This window comes from Zonotrichia leucophrys, chromosome 3, assembly GCF_028769735.1.
Source record: "Zonotrichia leucophrys gambelii isolate GWCS_2022_RI chromosome 3, RI_Zleu_2.0, whole genome shotgun sequence".
Lineage (NCBI taxonomy): Eukaryota > Metazoa > Chordata > Aves > Passeriformes > Passerellidae > Zonotrichia > Zonotrichia leucophrys.
In genome coordinates this window covers 112,000,639-112,017,613 of record NC_088172.1, presented here as the reverse complement: position 1 = coordinate 112,017,613, position 16,975 = coordinate 112,000,639, and the positions used below count along the sequence as shown (strand labels likewise).

The 16,975-nt window shown below is 51.1% G+C and overlaps 1 protein-coding gene across 1 annotated transcript; it reads left to right on the top strand.

The window, feature by feature from the left end:
• Positions 1-1,141: 1,141 nt before the first annotated feature.
• On the top strand, positions 1,142-15,934 carry CCDC25 (coiled-coil domain containing 25). The gene is made up of 9 exons (XM_064709981.1): positions 1,142-1,347; positions 3,766-3,813; positions 5,152-5,191; positions 6,380-6,431; positions 6,940-7,015; positions 9,360-9,463; positions 12,233-12,435; positions 15,245-15,290; positions 15,649-15,934. The coding sequence occupies exons 1-9, from the start codon at positions 1,323-1,325 to the stop codon at positions 15,676-15,678; spliced, it is 624 nt and encodes a 207-aa protein (XP_064566051.1). The 5' UTR covers positions 1,142-1,322; the 3' UTR covers positions 15,679-15,934.
• Positions 15,935-16,975: the final 1,041 nt, after the last annotated feature.

Here is a 16,975-nt window from a genome sequence, read left to right as displayed (position 1 = left end):
CATTGGTTGAACAGCGCGCGGCTCCGGGGTTGTGCCCGCCTCCGCTGCTTTGCAGCCAATCAGAGAGCGCGGCTCTCTTCGCGGGCCCGCCATTAGACTACAACTCCCAGCGTGCCGTGCGAGAACACAGCGGCTCCTCCTCGCTCTGCGGCGCGCGGGGGCTGATGGGAGTTGTAGTCTCTCCTCCGCCCGTCCCGGGCGCGGGAGATTCTGAGGGAAGGGAAGGAATGCGGAAGAGTTGGGAGTTAATGGGCGGGTAACGAGGCGCTAATTAAGGATTCTTGTGTTAATTAGGGCACCGGGGAGCTGCTTGGGCGGGCATCCCTTCCACCGCCCCGGGGTGCTCCAAGCCCCAGTGGCCAGCATGGGAAAAGGGGAAAAGGCGGCTCTTGAGTGGATCTTTCACATTTTATCCACCAAAACTCCAAATAAATTCTCCTTTATTGCTCTGAAATGGCCCAGCTGGGAGGGTTTGGTTCCCTGTTGGTGATCGATCCCTGGCCTGACATGTTCATTCGGTTGTAATTGTTGAATCCCCCACATTTTCGGGGATAAAAAAAGGAAAGAAAAATGGGGAAGAGAGGGAAAAGGAGGGGGAAGAGGAAAGGGGTGAAAAAAGGAAAGGAAACAAGGAATGAGATGAGAAAAAGGAAAGGGAAAAGGGGGAAAGGGAAGGGGGTGAAAATAGCGTGAAGGAGAAAGAAAAAAGGAAAAGAGAAAGAAAGGAAAAGGGGAAATGGGAAGAGGAAAAGGAAAGGTGAAAAGAGGAGGCAGTGAAGGAAAGAGAGGAAAAAACCAAGGCGAGAAAAAAAATAAAAGGAAAAAACATAAGACATCTCCCCACGGCACTGCGCATGAGCAGCTCGCTGCCATTCGCTTGTACGGTTGATCTGCGCATGCGCAGTGAGATTTTCCGTGCGGTGTCATGGCCGCCCTCGCAGACACCGTTCTGTTTTCCGTACAGTGTCATGGCCGCTTTGCGCATGCGCAGTTCCATTTTCCGTACGCTATCATGGCCGCCCTCGAATACGCAGTTCTATTTTCCGTACAGTGTCATGGCCGCCCGCACACACGCAGCTCCCGTTAACCACCACTCCATAACTGCTCTGCGCATGCGCATTCTCCGCACGCAGCTCTGACGTCATTACGCACGGCCCCTTCCCTGCCGGGCCTTCCCTACGGAGGTGGCTGCGGAGCCCCGGGACGGGCCCGGGAAAACCCGGGATAAAAACGGGATAAAAGCGGGAAAAACGGGATAAACCCGGGATAACCGGGAGCGCCGGGAGCAGCGGGATCAGCGCAGCGCCCGCGCCGCCGCAGCCATGGTGTTCTACTTCACCTCCAACGGTGAGAGAGCGAATTCCCGGGAATTCTCGGGGAATCCCCGCCCCAATCCCCTTTTCCCGCCAATTCCCGCCGCAATTCCCGCCCCGCTCCCCAATTCCCGCCCTTTTCCCGCATCCCCCCCGGAATCCCCGCAATTCCCGGGATTTCTCCTTTTCGCGGGGTTTTCCCACGGGATTTTCCCGCGAGCTCCGGAATTCCCGCGGGATAACAAAACCCGGGATTGTTCCTGCCGGGAATTCCCGGGGACAACCGGGAATGGCTCCGAAAAATCCGGGAATTCTCCTTGAATTCCCAATCTGGGGCCGAATTTTAGGGGCCGACTTTTCCTGGATTTTCCTGCAATTTTCCAGGACTTTTTCCGGATTTTCCCCGGATTTTTTTGCATTGCCTCTCCCGGACTGGGACTATTTTCAATTCCCACTTTCCCATGAAGATTTTTTGGGAATTTTGGGAGGAATTTAGGAAATTTGGGAATTCCAGCTGGAATCTGACCCATGGGAATTCCTGGATTTGAGAATTTCCGAATTTCCCTGCAGAAGCCCAGGAAGGGAATTTGGACTCCCCCAAAAAATCGGGAAAAAGTTCCCAGGAGAGAATTCCCAGGAATCCAGAAATTCCGGGGGATTTTTTTTTTTCCTGAGTTTTCCATGGATCTGTTCCCGATTTTCCATGGATCCTTTCCTGTTTTTCAAGGATCCATTCTGGCGTTTTTTCCTGGGTTTTCCATGGATCCATTCCCGGGTTTTCCCCTGATCCATTCCCAGGTTTTCCATGGATCCATTCCTCATGTTTCTGTGGATGGACTCCCAGTTCTCCATAGATCCATTCCCGGGTTTTTCCCAGGTTTTCCATGGATCCATTCCGGGTTTTCCATGGATCCATTCCTGAGGTGTTTGCATGGATCCATTCCAGGGTTTCCCATGGATCCAATCCTGGGTTTTGTTGACCCATTCCTGGGTTTTCATTGATCCAGTCCCAGGTTTTCCATGGATCCATTCCTGGGTTTCCCATGGTTCCATTCCCAATTTTCCACTGATCCATTCCTGGGTTTCCGTGGATCCAATCCCATTTTCCATGGATCCAATCCCATTTTCCATGGATCCATTCCCGGGTTTTCCATGGGCTATCTATGGATCCATTCCTGGGTTTCCATGGGTCCATTCCCAGGTTTTCCATTAATCCTTTCCCTGGGTTTCCCATGGATCCATTCCCTGTTTTCGTGGATCCAATCCCGGGTTTTCCATGAGTCCATTCCCAGGTTTCCATTAATCCATTCCCAGGTTTTCCATGGATCCAATCCCATTTTCCATGGATCCATTCCCGGGTTTTCCATGGGCTTTCTATGGATCCATTCCTGGGTTTCCATGGATCCATTCCCAGGTTTTCCATGGATCCATTCCCAGGTTTTCCATGGATCCATTCCCGGGTTTTCCATTAATCCTTTCCCTGGGTTTCCCATGGATCCATTCCCATTTTTCATTAATCCATTCCCGGGTTTCCCTGGATTTCCTGTGAATCCATTCCGTTTTCATGGATCCAATCCCAGGTTTTCAATGAGTCCATTCCCAGATTTTCCATGGATCCAATCCCATTTTCCATGGATCCATTCCCAGGTTTTCCATGGGCTTTCTATGGATCCATTCCTGGGTTTCCATGGATCCATTCCCAGGTTTTCCATTAATCCTTTCCCTGGGTTTCCCATGGATCCATTCCCATTTTTCATTAATCCATTCCCGGGGTTTCCCCGGATTTCCCATGGATCCATTCCGTTTTCATGGATCCAATCCCAGGTTTTCCATGAGTCCATTCCCAGGTTTCCATTAATCCATTCCCAGGTTTTCCATGGATCCAGTCCCAGTTTTCATCAATCCATTCCCGGGTTTCCCATGGGCTATCTATGGATCCATTCCTGGGTTTCCATGGATCCAATCCCAGATTTTCCATGGATCCAATCCCATTTTCCATGGATCCATTCCCATTTTCCCTGGATCCATTCCCGGGTTTTCCATGGGCTATCTACGGATCCATTCCTGGGTTTCCATGGGTCCATTCCCTGGTTTTCCATGGATCCGTTCCCAGGTTTTCCATGGATCCGTTCCCAGGATTTCCATGGATCCAATCCCATTTTCCATGGACCCATTCCCGGGTTTTCCATGGGCTATCTATGGATCCATTCCTGGGTTTCTATGGGTCCATTCCCAGGTTTTCCATGGATCCATTCCCGGGTTTTCCATGGGTCCATTCCCAGGTTTTCCGTGGCTCCAATCCCGGGTTTTCCATGAGTCCATTCCCGGGTTTCCATTAATCCATTCCCGGGTTTTCCATGGATCCATTCCCGGGTTTTCCATTAATCCGTTCCCTGGATTTCCCATGGCTCCATTCCCATTTTTCACGGTTCCATTCCTGGTTTTCCCGCAGCCGCTGCCGCCGTCTACACCATCTACATGGGCAAGGACAAGTACGAGAGTGAGTGACCCGCCGGGAATTTGGGAATTTTTGGGAATTTTGGGAATTCTGGGGATTGTTTTTTGAGTTTTGGAAATTCTCTGGGAAAGTTTTGGGTTTTTGGGGGGAAATATTGGGAATCTCAGGAATTAATTTGGGATTTTTTGTGAGGACTTTGTGGATCATTTTGGGAATTTCAGGAATTGTTTGGGGAATTATTTCAGGACTTTTTGGGGGAATTTCAAGGTCTATTTTCAGAATTTCAGGGATTTTTGGGGGGGAATTTTGTGGCTGGTTTTGGGATGGGAATCCTGAGATTTGGAGTGGAAATCCCAGGATTTGGGATCGGAATTTTGGGATGGGAGTCCCGGGATTTGAAGGGGGAATCTGGGATTTAGGGTGGGATGGTTTGGGATTTTCGGGCTGGATTTGGGGTTACAATCCTGGGATTTGTGGCAGCATTTGGGGCTGGAATTCTGGGATTTGGGGTTGGAATCCAGGATTTGGGGTGGGATATGGGGCTGGAATCCCAGAATTTCAGGTGGGAATTCTGGGATTTGGGGCAGGAATCTGGGCTGGAATGTGGGATTTTAGGGCTGGATATGGGGCAGGGATTGAGGGGAGGGATTTGAGGCTTGAATCCTGGGATTTGGGGTGGGAATCCCAGGATTTTGGGGCAGGATTTAGGGCTGGAATCTGGGATTTGGGGCAGGATTTGGGGTGGGAATTCTGGGATTTGGGGCAGGATTTGGGGTGGGAATTCCAAGATTTTGGGGCAAGGTTTGGGACTGGATTTGGGGTGGCAGTTCTGGGATTTGGGGCAGGAATTCTGGGCTGGAATCTGGGATTTTAGGGCTGGATTTGGGGTTTGAATCCTGGGATTTGGGGTGGAAATCTGGGATTTTGGAGCAGGATTTGGGGTGGGAATTCCGGGATTTGGGGTGGGAATCTGGGATTTTGGGGCAGGATTTGGGGTGGGAATCCCAGGATTTTGGAGCTGCATTTGGGGTGGGAATCCCAGGATTTTGGAGCAGGATTTAGGGCTGGAATCCAGACCTTGGAGCAGGATTTGAGGCTGAATTTGGGATGGGAATTCTGGGATTTTGGGGCAGGGATCATGGGATTTAGGGCAGGATTTGGGGTGGGAATTCTGGGATTTGGGTTGGAATCCCGGGATCTTGGGGCAGGATTTGGGTGGGAATTCTGGGATTTTGGGCAGGATTTGGGTTGGGAATTCCGGGATTTTGGGGCAGGATTTGGGTTGGAATCCCAGGATTTTGGGGCAGGATTTGGAGTGGGAATTCTGGGATTTGGGCTGGAATCCCGGGTTTGGGGCTGAGCCCGTTCCCGTTCCCGCAGACGAGGACCTGATCAAGTACGGGTGGCCCGAGGACGTGTGGTGAGCGCTGGCCGGGATCCGGAATCGCACCGGGAATGGGAACGGGGAAACGGGGAAAGGGGGCTGGGGGGGATCCGGGGCCCTGGAGTGCCCTGGGTCCGTTGGGATCCCGTTTGTTCCCGTGGATCCCGTTTGAATCCCGTGGATTCCAGTTGTTCCCATGGATCCCATTTGTTCCCATGGATTCCAGTTGTTTCCCTGGATCCTGAATTCCCTGGGATCCCGTTTGTTCCCCTGGATCCCGTTTGTTCCCGTGGATTCCAGTTCTTTCCCTGGATCCTGGATTCCCTGGGATCCCAGTTCTTCCCATGGATCCCGTTTGGATCCCGTTTGTTCCCATGGATCCCGTTTGAATCCCAGTTCTTCCCACGGATCCCGTTTGTTCCCGTGGATCCCAGATTCCCTGGGATCCCATTTCTTCCCATGGATCCCGTGTGGATCCCGTTTGTTCCCGTAGATTCCAATTCTTTCCCTGGATCCTGAATTCCCTGGGATCCGGTTTGTTCCCATGGATCCCATTTGTTCCCATGGATTCCAGTTGTTCCCCTGGATCCCAGATTCCCATGGATCCCGTTTGTTCCCATGGATCCCATTTGGATCCTGTTTGTTTCCCCGATCCCACTGGATTTCCCTGGATCCCGTTTGTTCCATGGATCCCGTTTGTTTCCCTGATCCTGTTTGAATCCCATTTTTTCTTGGATTCCGTTTTTCCCTGATCCCATTTGGATCCCGTTGGTTTCCCTGGATCCCATTTGGATCCTGTTTGTTTTCCCACATCCCATTTGTTTCCCAGGATCCCATTGAATCCCATGGATCCCATTTGAGTCCCATTTTTCCCTGATCCCGATTGGATCCCATTTTTCCCCAATCCCGATTGGATCCCGTTTTTCCCCGATCCCGTTTGTTCCCCTGAACCTCTTTGGATCCCATTTTTTCCTGGAATTCCCAGCTCAGCATTCCCAGGCTGGCTCTGGGTTGGGAATTCCCGAATTCCCAAAATTCCCGGGCTGGCTCCAGGCTGGAATTCCCAAAATTCCCAAAATTCCCGGGCTGACTCCGGGTCAAAATTCCCAGAATTCCCAAAATTCCCAGCTCAGCATTCCCGGGCTGGCTCTGGGTTGCAATTCCTGGGTTGGAATTCCCAGAATTCCCGGAATTCCCGGCTCCGTTTTCCCGCTGTTCCCGCAGGTTCCACGTGGACAAACTCTCCTCAGCCCACGTCTACCTGCGGCTGCACCAGGTAATCCAGGAAACTCGGGAAAAAATTCGGGAAAATTTGGGAAAATCCTGGGAAAACCTCGGAGGAACCTCAGGAAAAACTCGGGGAAAAACCTCAGGAAAAACTCGGGGAAACCTTGGGAAAAAACAGCGGGAAAACCTCGGGATCACCTTGCAAAAACCTTGGGAAAATCTGGGAAACCACAGGGTAAAGCTTGGGAAAACATTGGGAAAAACTTGGGAAAAATCTCGGGAAAACCTGGATGTCCCCTGGGAAACCATGGGAAAACCAGTGGGAAAAACTCAGGAAAAATACAGAATAAACTCAGGGAAAAATCGGGGAAAAACCTTGGGAAAATTCCTTGGGAAACCTTGGGAAAATCAGGAAAAACCTTGGAAAATTGGGAGATCCCTCGGGAAACCTTGGGAAAATTGGGATATTTCTTGGGAAACCTTGGGAAAAAGACGATGTAAAAGTGGGATGAGTTGGAAATTTGGGAATTTGGGAATTATTTGGGAATTTCCTGCAGGGCCAGACCATGGACGACATCCCCAAGGAGGTGCTGAGCGACTGCGCCCACCTGGTGAAGGCCAACAGCATCCAAGGTACCCGGGAAAACGGGAAAAATGGGAAAAAATGGGAAAAGATGGGAGAAAAATGGGAAAAAATGGGAGAAAAATGAGAGAAAAATGGGAAAAAATGAGAGAAAAATGGGAAAAAATGGGAGAAAAATGGGGGAAAAAATGGGAGAAAAATGAGAAACAAATGGGAAAAAAATAGAGGAAAATGGGAAAGAATGAGACAAAAATGGGAATAAGTGGGAGAAAAATGACAGAAAAATGGGAAAAAAATGGGAAAAAATGAGAGAAAAATGGGAAAAAATTAGAGGAAAAGGGGAAAAAATTGGAGAAAAAATAGGAGAAAAATGGGGAAAAATGGGAGGAAAAAATGGGAAAAAATGGGAGAAAAATGGGGAAAAAATGGGAGATAGATGAGAGAAAAAGTGGAAAAAATGAGAGAAAAATGGGAAAAAAATGGGAAAAAATGGGAAAAAATGGGAGAAAAAATGGGAGAAAAATGGGGAAAAAATGGGAGAAAAAATGAGAGAAAAATGGGAAAAGATGGGAGAAAAATGGGAAATCCCAGGAAAAAACCCCATGAAATCCTGGGAAACACATTGGAAAATCCCAGAAAAAACCTCAGGAAATCCAGGGAAAGCCACTGGGAAATTCCAGAAAACCCCGAAAATCTTGGGATAACCCCGGAAAATCCAGGCAAAACCCTGGGAAATCCTGGGAAAACTCCAGGAAAACCTGGACTTTCTCTGGTTTTCCCTACATTTGCCCCATTTTTCCCAGTTTTTACCCCATTTTTCCCTCATTTCCTGCAGGCTGCACGCTGAGCTCAGTGACCGTGGTTTATCCGATTTTATCATTTTTTACTGTTTTTGCCCGTTTTCTCCCCGTTTCTAGACTGCACTTGAGATCAGTGACGGTGCTTTACCCATTTTACCCATTTTTATCCATTTTCACCCATTTTTGCCCGTTTTCTCCCCGTTTCCTGCAGGCTGCAAGCTGAGCTCGGTGACCGTGGTTTATCCGTTTTTATCCATTTTTGCCCATTTTCACCCATTTTTGCCCATTTTCCCCCGTTTTTACCCCGTGTCCAGGCTGCAAGCTGAGCTCGGTGACCGTGGTTTATTCGATTTAATCCATTTTTGCCCATTTTTCCCCTTTTTTTACCCCGTTTTTACCCCGTTTCCTGCAGGCTGCAAGCTGAGCTCAGTGACCGTGGTTTACCCAATTTTATCAATTTTTTTCCTATTTTCCCCTGTTTTTACCCCGTTTCCTGCAGGCTGCAAGCTGAGCTCAGTGACCGTGGTTTATCCGATTTTATCCATTTTTGCCCATTTTTGCCCATTTTCCCCTGTTTTTGCCCCGTTTCCAGGCTGCAAGCTGAGCTCGGTGACCGTGGTTTATCCGATTTAATCCATTTTTGCCCATTTTCCCCTATTTTTCCCCCGTTTTCGCCCCATTTCCAGGCTGCAAGCTGAGCTCAGTGACCGTGGTTTACCCGATTTTATCCATTTTTGCCCATTTTTGCCCATTTTTGCCCATTTTCCCCGTTTTTCTGCCCGTTTCCAGGCTGCAAGCTGAGCTCAGTGACCGTGGTTTATCCGATTTAATCCATTTTTGCCCATTTTTTGCCCATTTTTGCCCATTTTCCCCGTTTTCTGCCCGTTTCCAGGCTGCAAGCTGAGCTCGGTGACCGTGTTTATCCGATTTAATCCATTTTTGCCCATTTTACCCCGTTTCCAAGGCTGCAAGCTGAGCTCGGTGACCGTGTTATCCGATTTAAATCCATTTTTAATCCATTTTTTTCCCATTTTTGCCCATTTTCCCCCATTTTTTTAAAACCTCCCGTTTCCAGCTGCAAGCTGAGCTCGGTGACCGTGGTTTATCAGCTTTTATATCCATTTTTGCCCATTTTCCCCCTGTTTTCACCTCACCCCGTTTCCAGCTGCAAGCTGAGCTCAGTGACCGTGGTTTCCATTAATCCATTTTCCAATTTGCCATTTTTGCCCATTTTCTTCCCTTTTCTCCTTTCAGCTGCAGCTGACTCGGTGACCGTGGTTTACCGATTTAATCATTTTTGCCCATTTTACCCGTTTCCAGGCTCAGCTGACTCGTGCCTGTTTATCCGATTTAATCCATTTTTATCCATTTTTGCCCATTTTTGCCCCTTTTCCCCCATTTTTACCCCGTTTCCAGCTGCAAGCTGAGCTCGGTGACCGTGGTTTATCCGATTTTATCCGTTTTTATCCATTTTTGCCCATTTTCCCCTGTTTTTACCCCGTTTCCAGGCTGCAAACTGAGCTCAGTGACCGTGGTTTATCCGATTTAATCCATTTTCACCCATTTTTCCCCGTTTTCTCCCCGTTTCCTGCAGGCTGCAAGCTGAGCTCGGTGACCGTGGTTTACACGCCCTGGAGCAACCTGCGCAAAACGCCCGACATGGACGTGGGGCAGATCGGCTTCCACCGCAGCAAGGACGTGAGTGAGGAATGGATAAATCTGGGAATTTGGGAATAAATCTGGGAATTTGGGAATGGGATCAGATCGGCTTCCACCGCAGCAAGGACGTGAGTGATGGAATAAATCTGGGAATAATCTGGGAATAATCTGGGAATTTGGGATTGGGAATTTGGGAATGGGAACAGATCGGCTTCCACCGCAGCAAGGACGTGAGTGAGAGGATAAATCTGGGAATAATCTGGGAATTTGGGATTGGGAATGCGAACAGATCGGGTTCCACCTCAGCAAGGATGTGCGTGAGGAATGGGATTAATTTGGGAATATTCTGGGAATTTGGAATAAATCTGGGAATTTGGGAATGGGGATTGGGAATGGGATCAGATCGGCTTCCACCGCAGCAAGGACGTGAGGAATGGATAAATCTGGGAATAAACTGGGAATAATCTGGGAATTTGGGAATAAATCTGGGGATTGGGAATGGGAACAGATCGGCTTCCACTGCAGCAAGGATGGGCGTGAGGGAATGGGATAAATCTGGGAATAATCTGGGAATTTGGGATTGGGATTGAGAATTTGGGACTGGGATCAGATCGGCTTCCACCGCAGCAAGGATGTGCGTGAGAGGATAACTCTGGGAATAATCTGGGAATTTGGGAATAAATCTGGGAACTTGGGAATGGGAACAGGAATGGGAATGGGAGTGGGAACAGATCGGCTTCCACAGCACAAGGACGTGAGTGAGGGATGGGAATGGGAATGGGAATGGGGGAATAAATCTGGGAATTTGGGATTGGGATTGGGAATTTGGGACTGGGATCAGATCGGCTTCCACCGCAGCAAGGACGTGAGTGGGGAATGGGAATTATCTGGGAATAATCTGGGAATTTGGGAATAAATCTGGGAATGTGGGAATGGGATCAGATCGGCTTCCACCGCAGCAAGGACATGAGTGGGGAATGGGAATAATCTGGGAATTTGGGAATAAATCTGGGAATTTGGGATTGGGAATTTGGGAATGGGATCAGATCGGCTTCCACCGCAGCAAGGACGTGAGTGAGAGGAATAATCTGGGAATGTGGGAATAATCTGGGGATTAGGAATGGGAACAGATCGGCTTCCACTGCAGCAAGGACGTGAGTGGGGAATGGATAAATCTGGGAATAATCTGGGAATTTGGGAATAAATCTGGGGATTGGGAATGGGAACAGATCGGGTTCCACCGCAGCAAGGACGTGCGTGAGAGAAGGGAATAAACTGGGAATTTGGGAGTGGGAATGAGAATGGGGAATGTGGGAATGAATCTGGGAATGGGGAATGTGGGAATGGGAATTAGAAATGCGAGAATGGGAATTTGGGACTGGGATCAGATCGGCTTCCACCGCAGCAAGGACGTGAGAGACAGGAATGGGAATGGATGTGGGAATTGGGAATAGGAACAATGGGAATCCATCCAGGAAGGGCAACAGTGGGAATCCGTCAGGGAATGGGAACAGCGGGAATCCAGGAATGATCCCTGGGAATCCAGGAATGATCCCTGGGAATCTGGGAGTGGGAGCGTCAGGAATCCAGGAATGGGAACACCAGGAACATTCCGCATTCCCAGTTTCCCCACAATCCCCAACACAAGCCAGGACTGGGACGTTTTTCCCATTGGGAATATTCCCCATTCCCGGATTTCCTGCAGTTCCCGCCATGGCCAGCAGAGGGCAGCACTGGGACACATCTCCCGTTGGGAACAGCCCCATTCCCGCTTTCATTCCCGATGTGATTCCCGGTTTATTTCCCAGTTTAACTCCCGGTTCAATCCCTGTTTCCCAGGTGTGTGCAGTGATGGCAGAACAATGCAACCCCAATTCCCCGTTTAATCCCAGTTTAATCCCAGTTTAACCCCAGTTTAATCCTGGTTTAATCCCAGTCTATCCCTTTGTCCCAGGTGCGTTCTGTGACAGTGGAGCGGCGTGGGGCGGAGCAGCAAAATCCCATTAACCCCTGGTTCAATCCCAGTTCAATCCCAGTTTAACCCCAGTTTAACCCCGGTCTATCCCTTTGCTCCAGGTGCGCTCGGTGACGGTGGAGCGGCGCGGGGCGGAGCAGCAATATCCCATTAACCCCTGGTTCAATCCCAGTTCAATCCCAGTCTAACCCCAGTTTAATCCCAGTCTATCCCCATTCCAGGTCCGTTCGGTGACGGTGGAGCGCCGCGGGGCGGAGCAGCAAAGTCCCGTTAACCCCTGGTTTCATTCCCAGTTTAACCCCAGTTCAATCCTGGTTCAATCCCAGTCTAACCCCAGTTTAACCCCAGTTCAATCCCAGTTTAAATCCCGGTTTAACCCCGGTCTAACCCCATTCCAGGTCCGTTCGGTGACGGTGGAGCGCCGCGGGGCGGAGCAGCAATATCCCATTAACCCCTGGTTCAATCCCAGTTCAATCCCAGTTTAACCCCAGTTCAATCCCAGTTTAACCCCAGTTCAATCCCAGTTTAACCCCGGTCTATCCCTTTGCTCCAGGTGCGCTCGGTGACGGTGGAGCGCCGCGGGGCGGAGCAGCAAAGTCCCATTAAAGCCGGGTTTATCCCCGGTTTCATTCCCAGTTTAACCCCATTTCAATCCCAGTTCAATCCCAGTCTATCCCCCATATTCCAGGTGCGCTCGGTGACGGTGGAGCGGCGCGGGGCGGAGCAGCAAAGTCCCGTTAACCCCTGGTTCAATCCCAGTTCAATCCCAGTCTAACCCCAGTTCAATCCCGGTTCAACCCCAGTTCACTCCCAGTCTATCCCCCATATTCCAGGTGCGCTCGGTGACGGTGGAGCGGCGCGGGGCGGAGCAGCTGCGCCGGCTGGAGCGCACGCGCGTGGAGCGATTCCCGGACCTGGCGGCCGAGCGGGAGTGCCGGGACCGGGAGGAGCGGGGGCGGCGCCGGATGGAGCTGCAGGAGCAGCGGCGGGAGCAGAGGGAGGAGCTCCGCAGGAAAAAGGAGATGGAGGAGCTCCGGTGGGAATCTGGGAATGCTGGGAATGGTTATTGGGGATTCCGGGAATGTCTGGTGTGAGTGTTGGGAATGTTTGGTGGGAATGTTTGGTGGGAATGTTGGGAATGTTTGGTGGGAACATTGGGAATGTGTGCTGGGAATGTTTGGTGGGAACGCTAGGAACGTCTGGTGGGAATGTTGGGAAGGTCTGGTCAGAACGCTGGGAATGTTTGGTGGGAATGTTTGGTGGGAATGTTTGGTGGGAATGTTGGGAATGTTTGGTGACGGTGCCCGATGGAGCTGCAGGAGCAGCGGCGGGAGCAGCGCGAGGAGCTCCGCAGGAAAAAGGAGATGGAGGAGCTCCGGTGGGAATCTGGGAATGCTGGGAATGGTTATTGGGGATTCCGGGAATGTCTGGTGGGAATGTTTGGTGGGAATGTTTGGTGGGAATGTTTGTTGGGAATGTTGGGAATGTTTGGTGGGGCACTGGATGGAGCTGCAGGAGCAGAGGGAGGAGCTCCGCAGGAAAAAGGAGATGGAGGAGCTCCGGTGGGAATCTGGGAATGCTGGGAATGTTGGGAATGTCTGCTGGGAATTCCCTGAATGTTTGTTGGGAATGTTTGTTGGGAATGTTTGGTGGCAGTACCGGATGGAGCTGCAGGAGCAGCGGCGGGAGCAGAGGGAGGAGCAGTGGCGGAGAAAGGAGATGGAGGAGCTCCGGTGGGAATTCCGGGAATTCTGGGAATGCTGGGAATGTTGGGAATGTCTGCTGGGAATTCCCTGAATGTTTGTTGGGAATGTTTGTTGGGAATGTTTGCTGGGAATGTTTGGTGGGAATGTTGGGAATGTTTGGTGACGGCGGCGGATGGAGCTGCAGAAGCAGCGCCAGAAAAAGGAGATGGAGGAGCTCCGGTGGGAATTCCGGGAATTCTGGGAGTGGTTATTGGGAATTCTGGGAATGTCTGGTGTGAATGTTGGGAATGTTTGCTGGGAATGTTTGGTGGCAGTACCGGATGGAGCTGCAGGAGCAGAGGGAGGAGCAGCGGCGGAGAAAGGAGATGGAGGAGCTCCGGTGGGAATCTGGGAATGCTGGGAATGTTGGGAATGGTTATTGGGAATTCCGGGAATGTCTGGTGGGAATGTTTGGTGGTGGCACCGCATGGAGCTGCAGGAGCAGTGGCGGAAAAAGGAGATGGAGGAGCTCCGGTGGGAATCTGGGAATGCTGGGAATGTCTGCTGGGAATTTCCTGAATGTTTGTTGGGAATGTTTGGTGGGAATGTACGTTGGGAATGTTGGGAATGTTTGGTGGCGGTACCAGATGGAGCTGCAGGAGCAGAGGGAGGAGCAGTGGCGGAAAAAGGAGATGGAGGAGCTCCGGTGGGAATCTGGGAATGCTGGGAATATTTGGAATGGTTATTGGGAATTCCGGAAATGTTTGGTGGGAATGGTTTGGTGACGGCCCTGGATGGAGCTCCGGGAGCAGCACCGGGAGCAGAGGGAGGAACAGCTCCAGAAAAAGGAGATGGAGGAGCTCCGGTGGGAATGAATGCTGGAATTCTGGGAATGCTGGGAGTGGTGGGAATGTCTGGTGAGAACGTTGGGAATGTTTGGTCAGAGTGTTGGGAATGTTTGTTGGGAATGTTGGGAATGTTTGGTGACGGCGCCGGATGGAGCTGCAGGAGCAGCGGCGGAAAAAGGAGATGGAGGAGCTCCGGTGGGAATTCCCAGAATTCCGGGAATGCCAGGAGTGCTGGGAACGTTCGTTGGGAACGTTTGGTGGGAATTTCGGCAATGTGTGATGGGAATGTTTGCTGAGAATGCCAGGAATGTTGGGTGGGAATTCCAGGAATGTTTGGTGGGAATGATTGGTGATAATTCCAGGAATGTCTGGTGGGAATATTGGGAATGTTTGGTGATAATTCCAGGAATGTCTGGTGGGAATATTGGGAATGTTTGGTGAGAATTCCAGGAACGTTTGGTGGGAATTCCGGGATCGGAGCTTCTGGGGCTTTTCCAAGGAAAATCCCGGCTTCAGTCAGGGAGTGGGGACTGGGAATGCTGGGAGAGCCTGGAACGGCCTCGGGAATCACCTCTGGAACCGCCCCAGTTTCCTCTGGAATTCCCTTTGGAATTGCTCTCATTCCTTTTGGAATTCCCTCTGGAATTCCCTCAGATGCCTCTGGAATTGCTCCTGGAATTCCCTCTGAAATTGCTGCAACTGCCTCTGGAATTCTCTGTGGAATTGCCCTGGAATTCCTTTGGCATTGCCCCTGGATGCCCCTGGAATTCCCTCTGGAATTCCCTCTGGAATTGCCCTCGTTCCCTCCGGATTTCCCTCTGGAATTCCCTTTTGAATTCTCTCTGGAATTGCCTCAATTACCTCTGGGATTCCCTTTGGAATTTCCCTGGAATTCCCTCTGGAATTGCTCCTGTCTGCAATTCCCTTTGGAGGTGCCCCAGTTGCCTCTGGAATTCTCTCTGGAATTCTCTGGAATTGCCCAAGGAATTTGGGATTCCCTCGGGAGCTTCCCCGAGCTTCACAAAATCTGGGATTGAAGGAAATCCGGGAATTTCCTGGGATCCGGGCTGGGAAAGGAGGGATTGGGAATTTCCCGGGATCCAGGCTCGGAAATCTGGGATTGGGATCCCAAATCTGGGAATTTCCAGCTGGGAGATCCCGGAGCGGAACCTCGGGAACAAGGAACTGTGGGATAACCGATGGGGCGGAATTCCGGAGGGAAAACCCTCGGGAATTCCGGGATCCTCCCCCCGGTTTTTCCGGCGGGAATTCCCTCGGAATTCCGGGATAACTTTGGGAATTGTCCCTGCAGGAGCTACTCGTCGCTGATGAAGGCCGAGAACATGTCCTCCAACCAGGTGGGCATGGAGCCCCCGGAATTCCGGGAATTCCTCGGGAAAGGGGGGCGGGAGAACTCTGGGAATTCCTCGGGAAAGGGGTGGGGAAAATGGGAATGACGGGAGATACGGGAATAACGGGGTTAATGGGATGGAGAGGGATGGGAATGATGGGAAATTTGGGAATGGTGGGAACGGGAATCATGGGAATGGGATTTGGAATAACGGGATTAATGGGAATAGTGGGGTTTGGAATAATGGCAGTGGGATGGGAACAGGGATGGGAATAAAAGGAAAAGTGGGATTCCCAAATCCCAGCATTCCCAAATTCCCAAATCCCAGCATTCCCAAATTCCCAAATTCCCGCTGTTCCCCGCAGGACGGGAACGACTCCGACGATTTCATGTGAGGATCCCTCCGGCCCCGGGAGGATCCTTCCGGAATTCCCAGGAAAATGGAAATTCCCAGGAAAATGAAAATTCCCAGGAAAATGAAAATTCCCAGGAAATTGAAATTCCCAGGAAAATGAAAATTCCCTGGAAAAGGAAATTCCCAGGAAAAGGAACTCGGGCTCCGGCCCCTCGGGAACCTCGGGAGCGCTCCCGGACTTTGGGCGAATTCCCGGGAATGTCGGAGCCAACAAAGGAACAAAGGCTGGGATCGGCCGGGGCCGCCTCTGGAATCCTTCACATTTGGGGGGATTGGGAAAAACCTGGAAAAACTGGGAAAAAAACTGGGAAAAATGGGAAAAACCTGGAAAAGTGTGGGGGAAATAGGGAAAAAATGGGAGGAAAGGGGGAAATAGGGAAAAGATGGGCGGAAACTCAGAAATTTGGGGAAAAAACCAGGAAAATGTGGGGGAAATGGGAAGAACAGAGAAAAACTGGAAAACTGAGGAGAAATAGGGAAAGAAAGGGGGAAAAGGGGGGAGAACAGGGAAAAACTGGAAAAGGAGGAAAAATGGGGGGAAACTGGAAAAAATGGGAGGAAAACTGGGAAAAACGGGGGAAAAAGTGGAAAAAAAAACAGGAAAAAAATGGGAGAAACCTGGAAAAATGGGGGGAAATGGGAAGAACAGAGAAAAACTGGGGAAAACAGAAAAAAAAATGGAAAAAATGGGGGAGAAATAGGGAAAAAATGGGAGGAAAGGGGGGAAATAGGGAAAACCTATGTCGCTGTCCCCGTCCGTGTCCGTCTGTCCCTGTCCGTGTCCGTGTGTCCCTGTCCGTGTCCGTGTGTCCCCGTCCGTGTCCATCTGTCCCTGTCCGTGTCCGTGTGTCCCCTCCGTGTCCGTGTGTCCCCTCCGTGTCCGTGTGTCCCCGTCCGTGTCCGTGTGTCCCCTCCGTGTCCGTGTGTCCCTGTCCGTGTCCGTGTGTCCCTGTCCGTGTCCGTGTCCGTGTGTCCGTGTCCGTGTGTCCCCTCCGTGTCCGTGTGTCCCTGTCCGTGTCCGTCTGTCCGTGTGTCCCCGTCCGTGTGTCCCCGTCCGTGTGTCCCCGTCCGTGTGTCCCCGTCCGTGTGTCCCTGTCCGTGTGTCCCCATCCGTGTCCGTGTGTCCCTGTCCGTGTGTCCCCGTCCGTGTGTCCCTGTCCGTGTGTCCCCGTCCGTGTCCGTGTGTCCCTGTCCGTGTGTCCCTGTCCGTGTGTCCCTGTCCGTGTGTCCCTGTCCGTGTCCGTGTGTCCCTGTCCGTGTGTCCCCGTCCGTGTCCG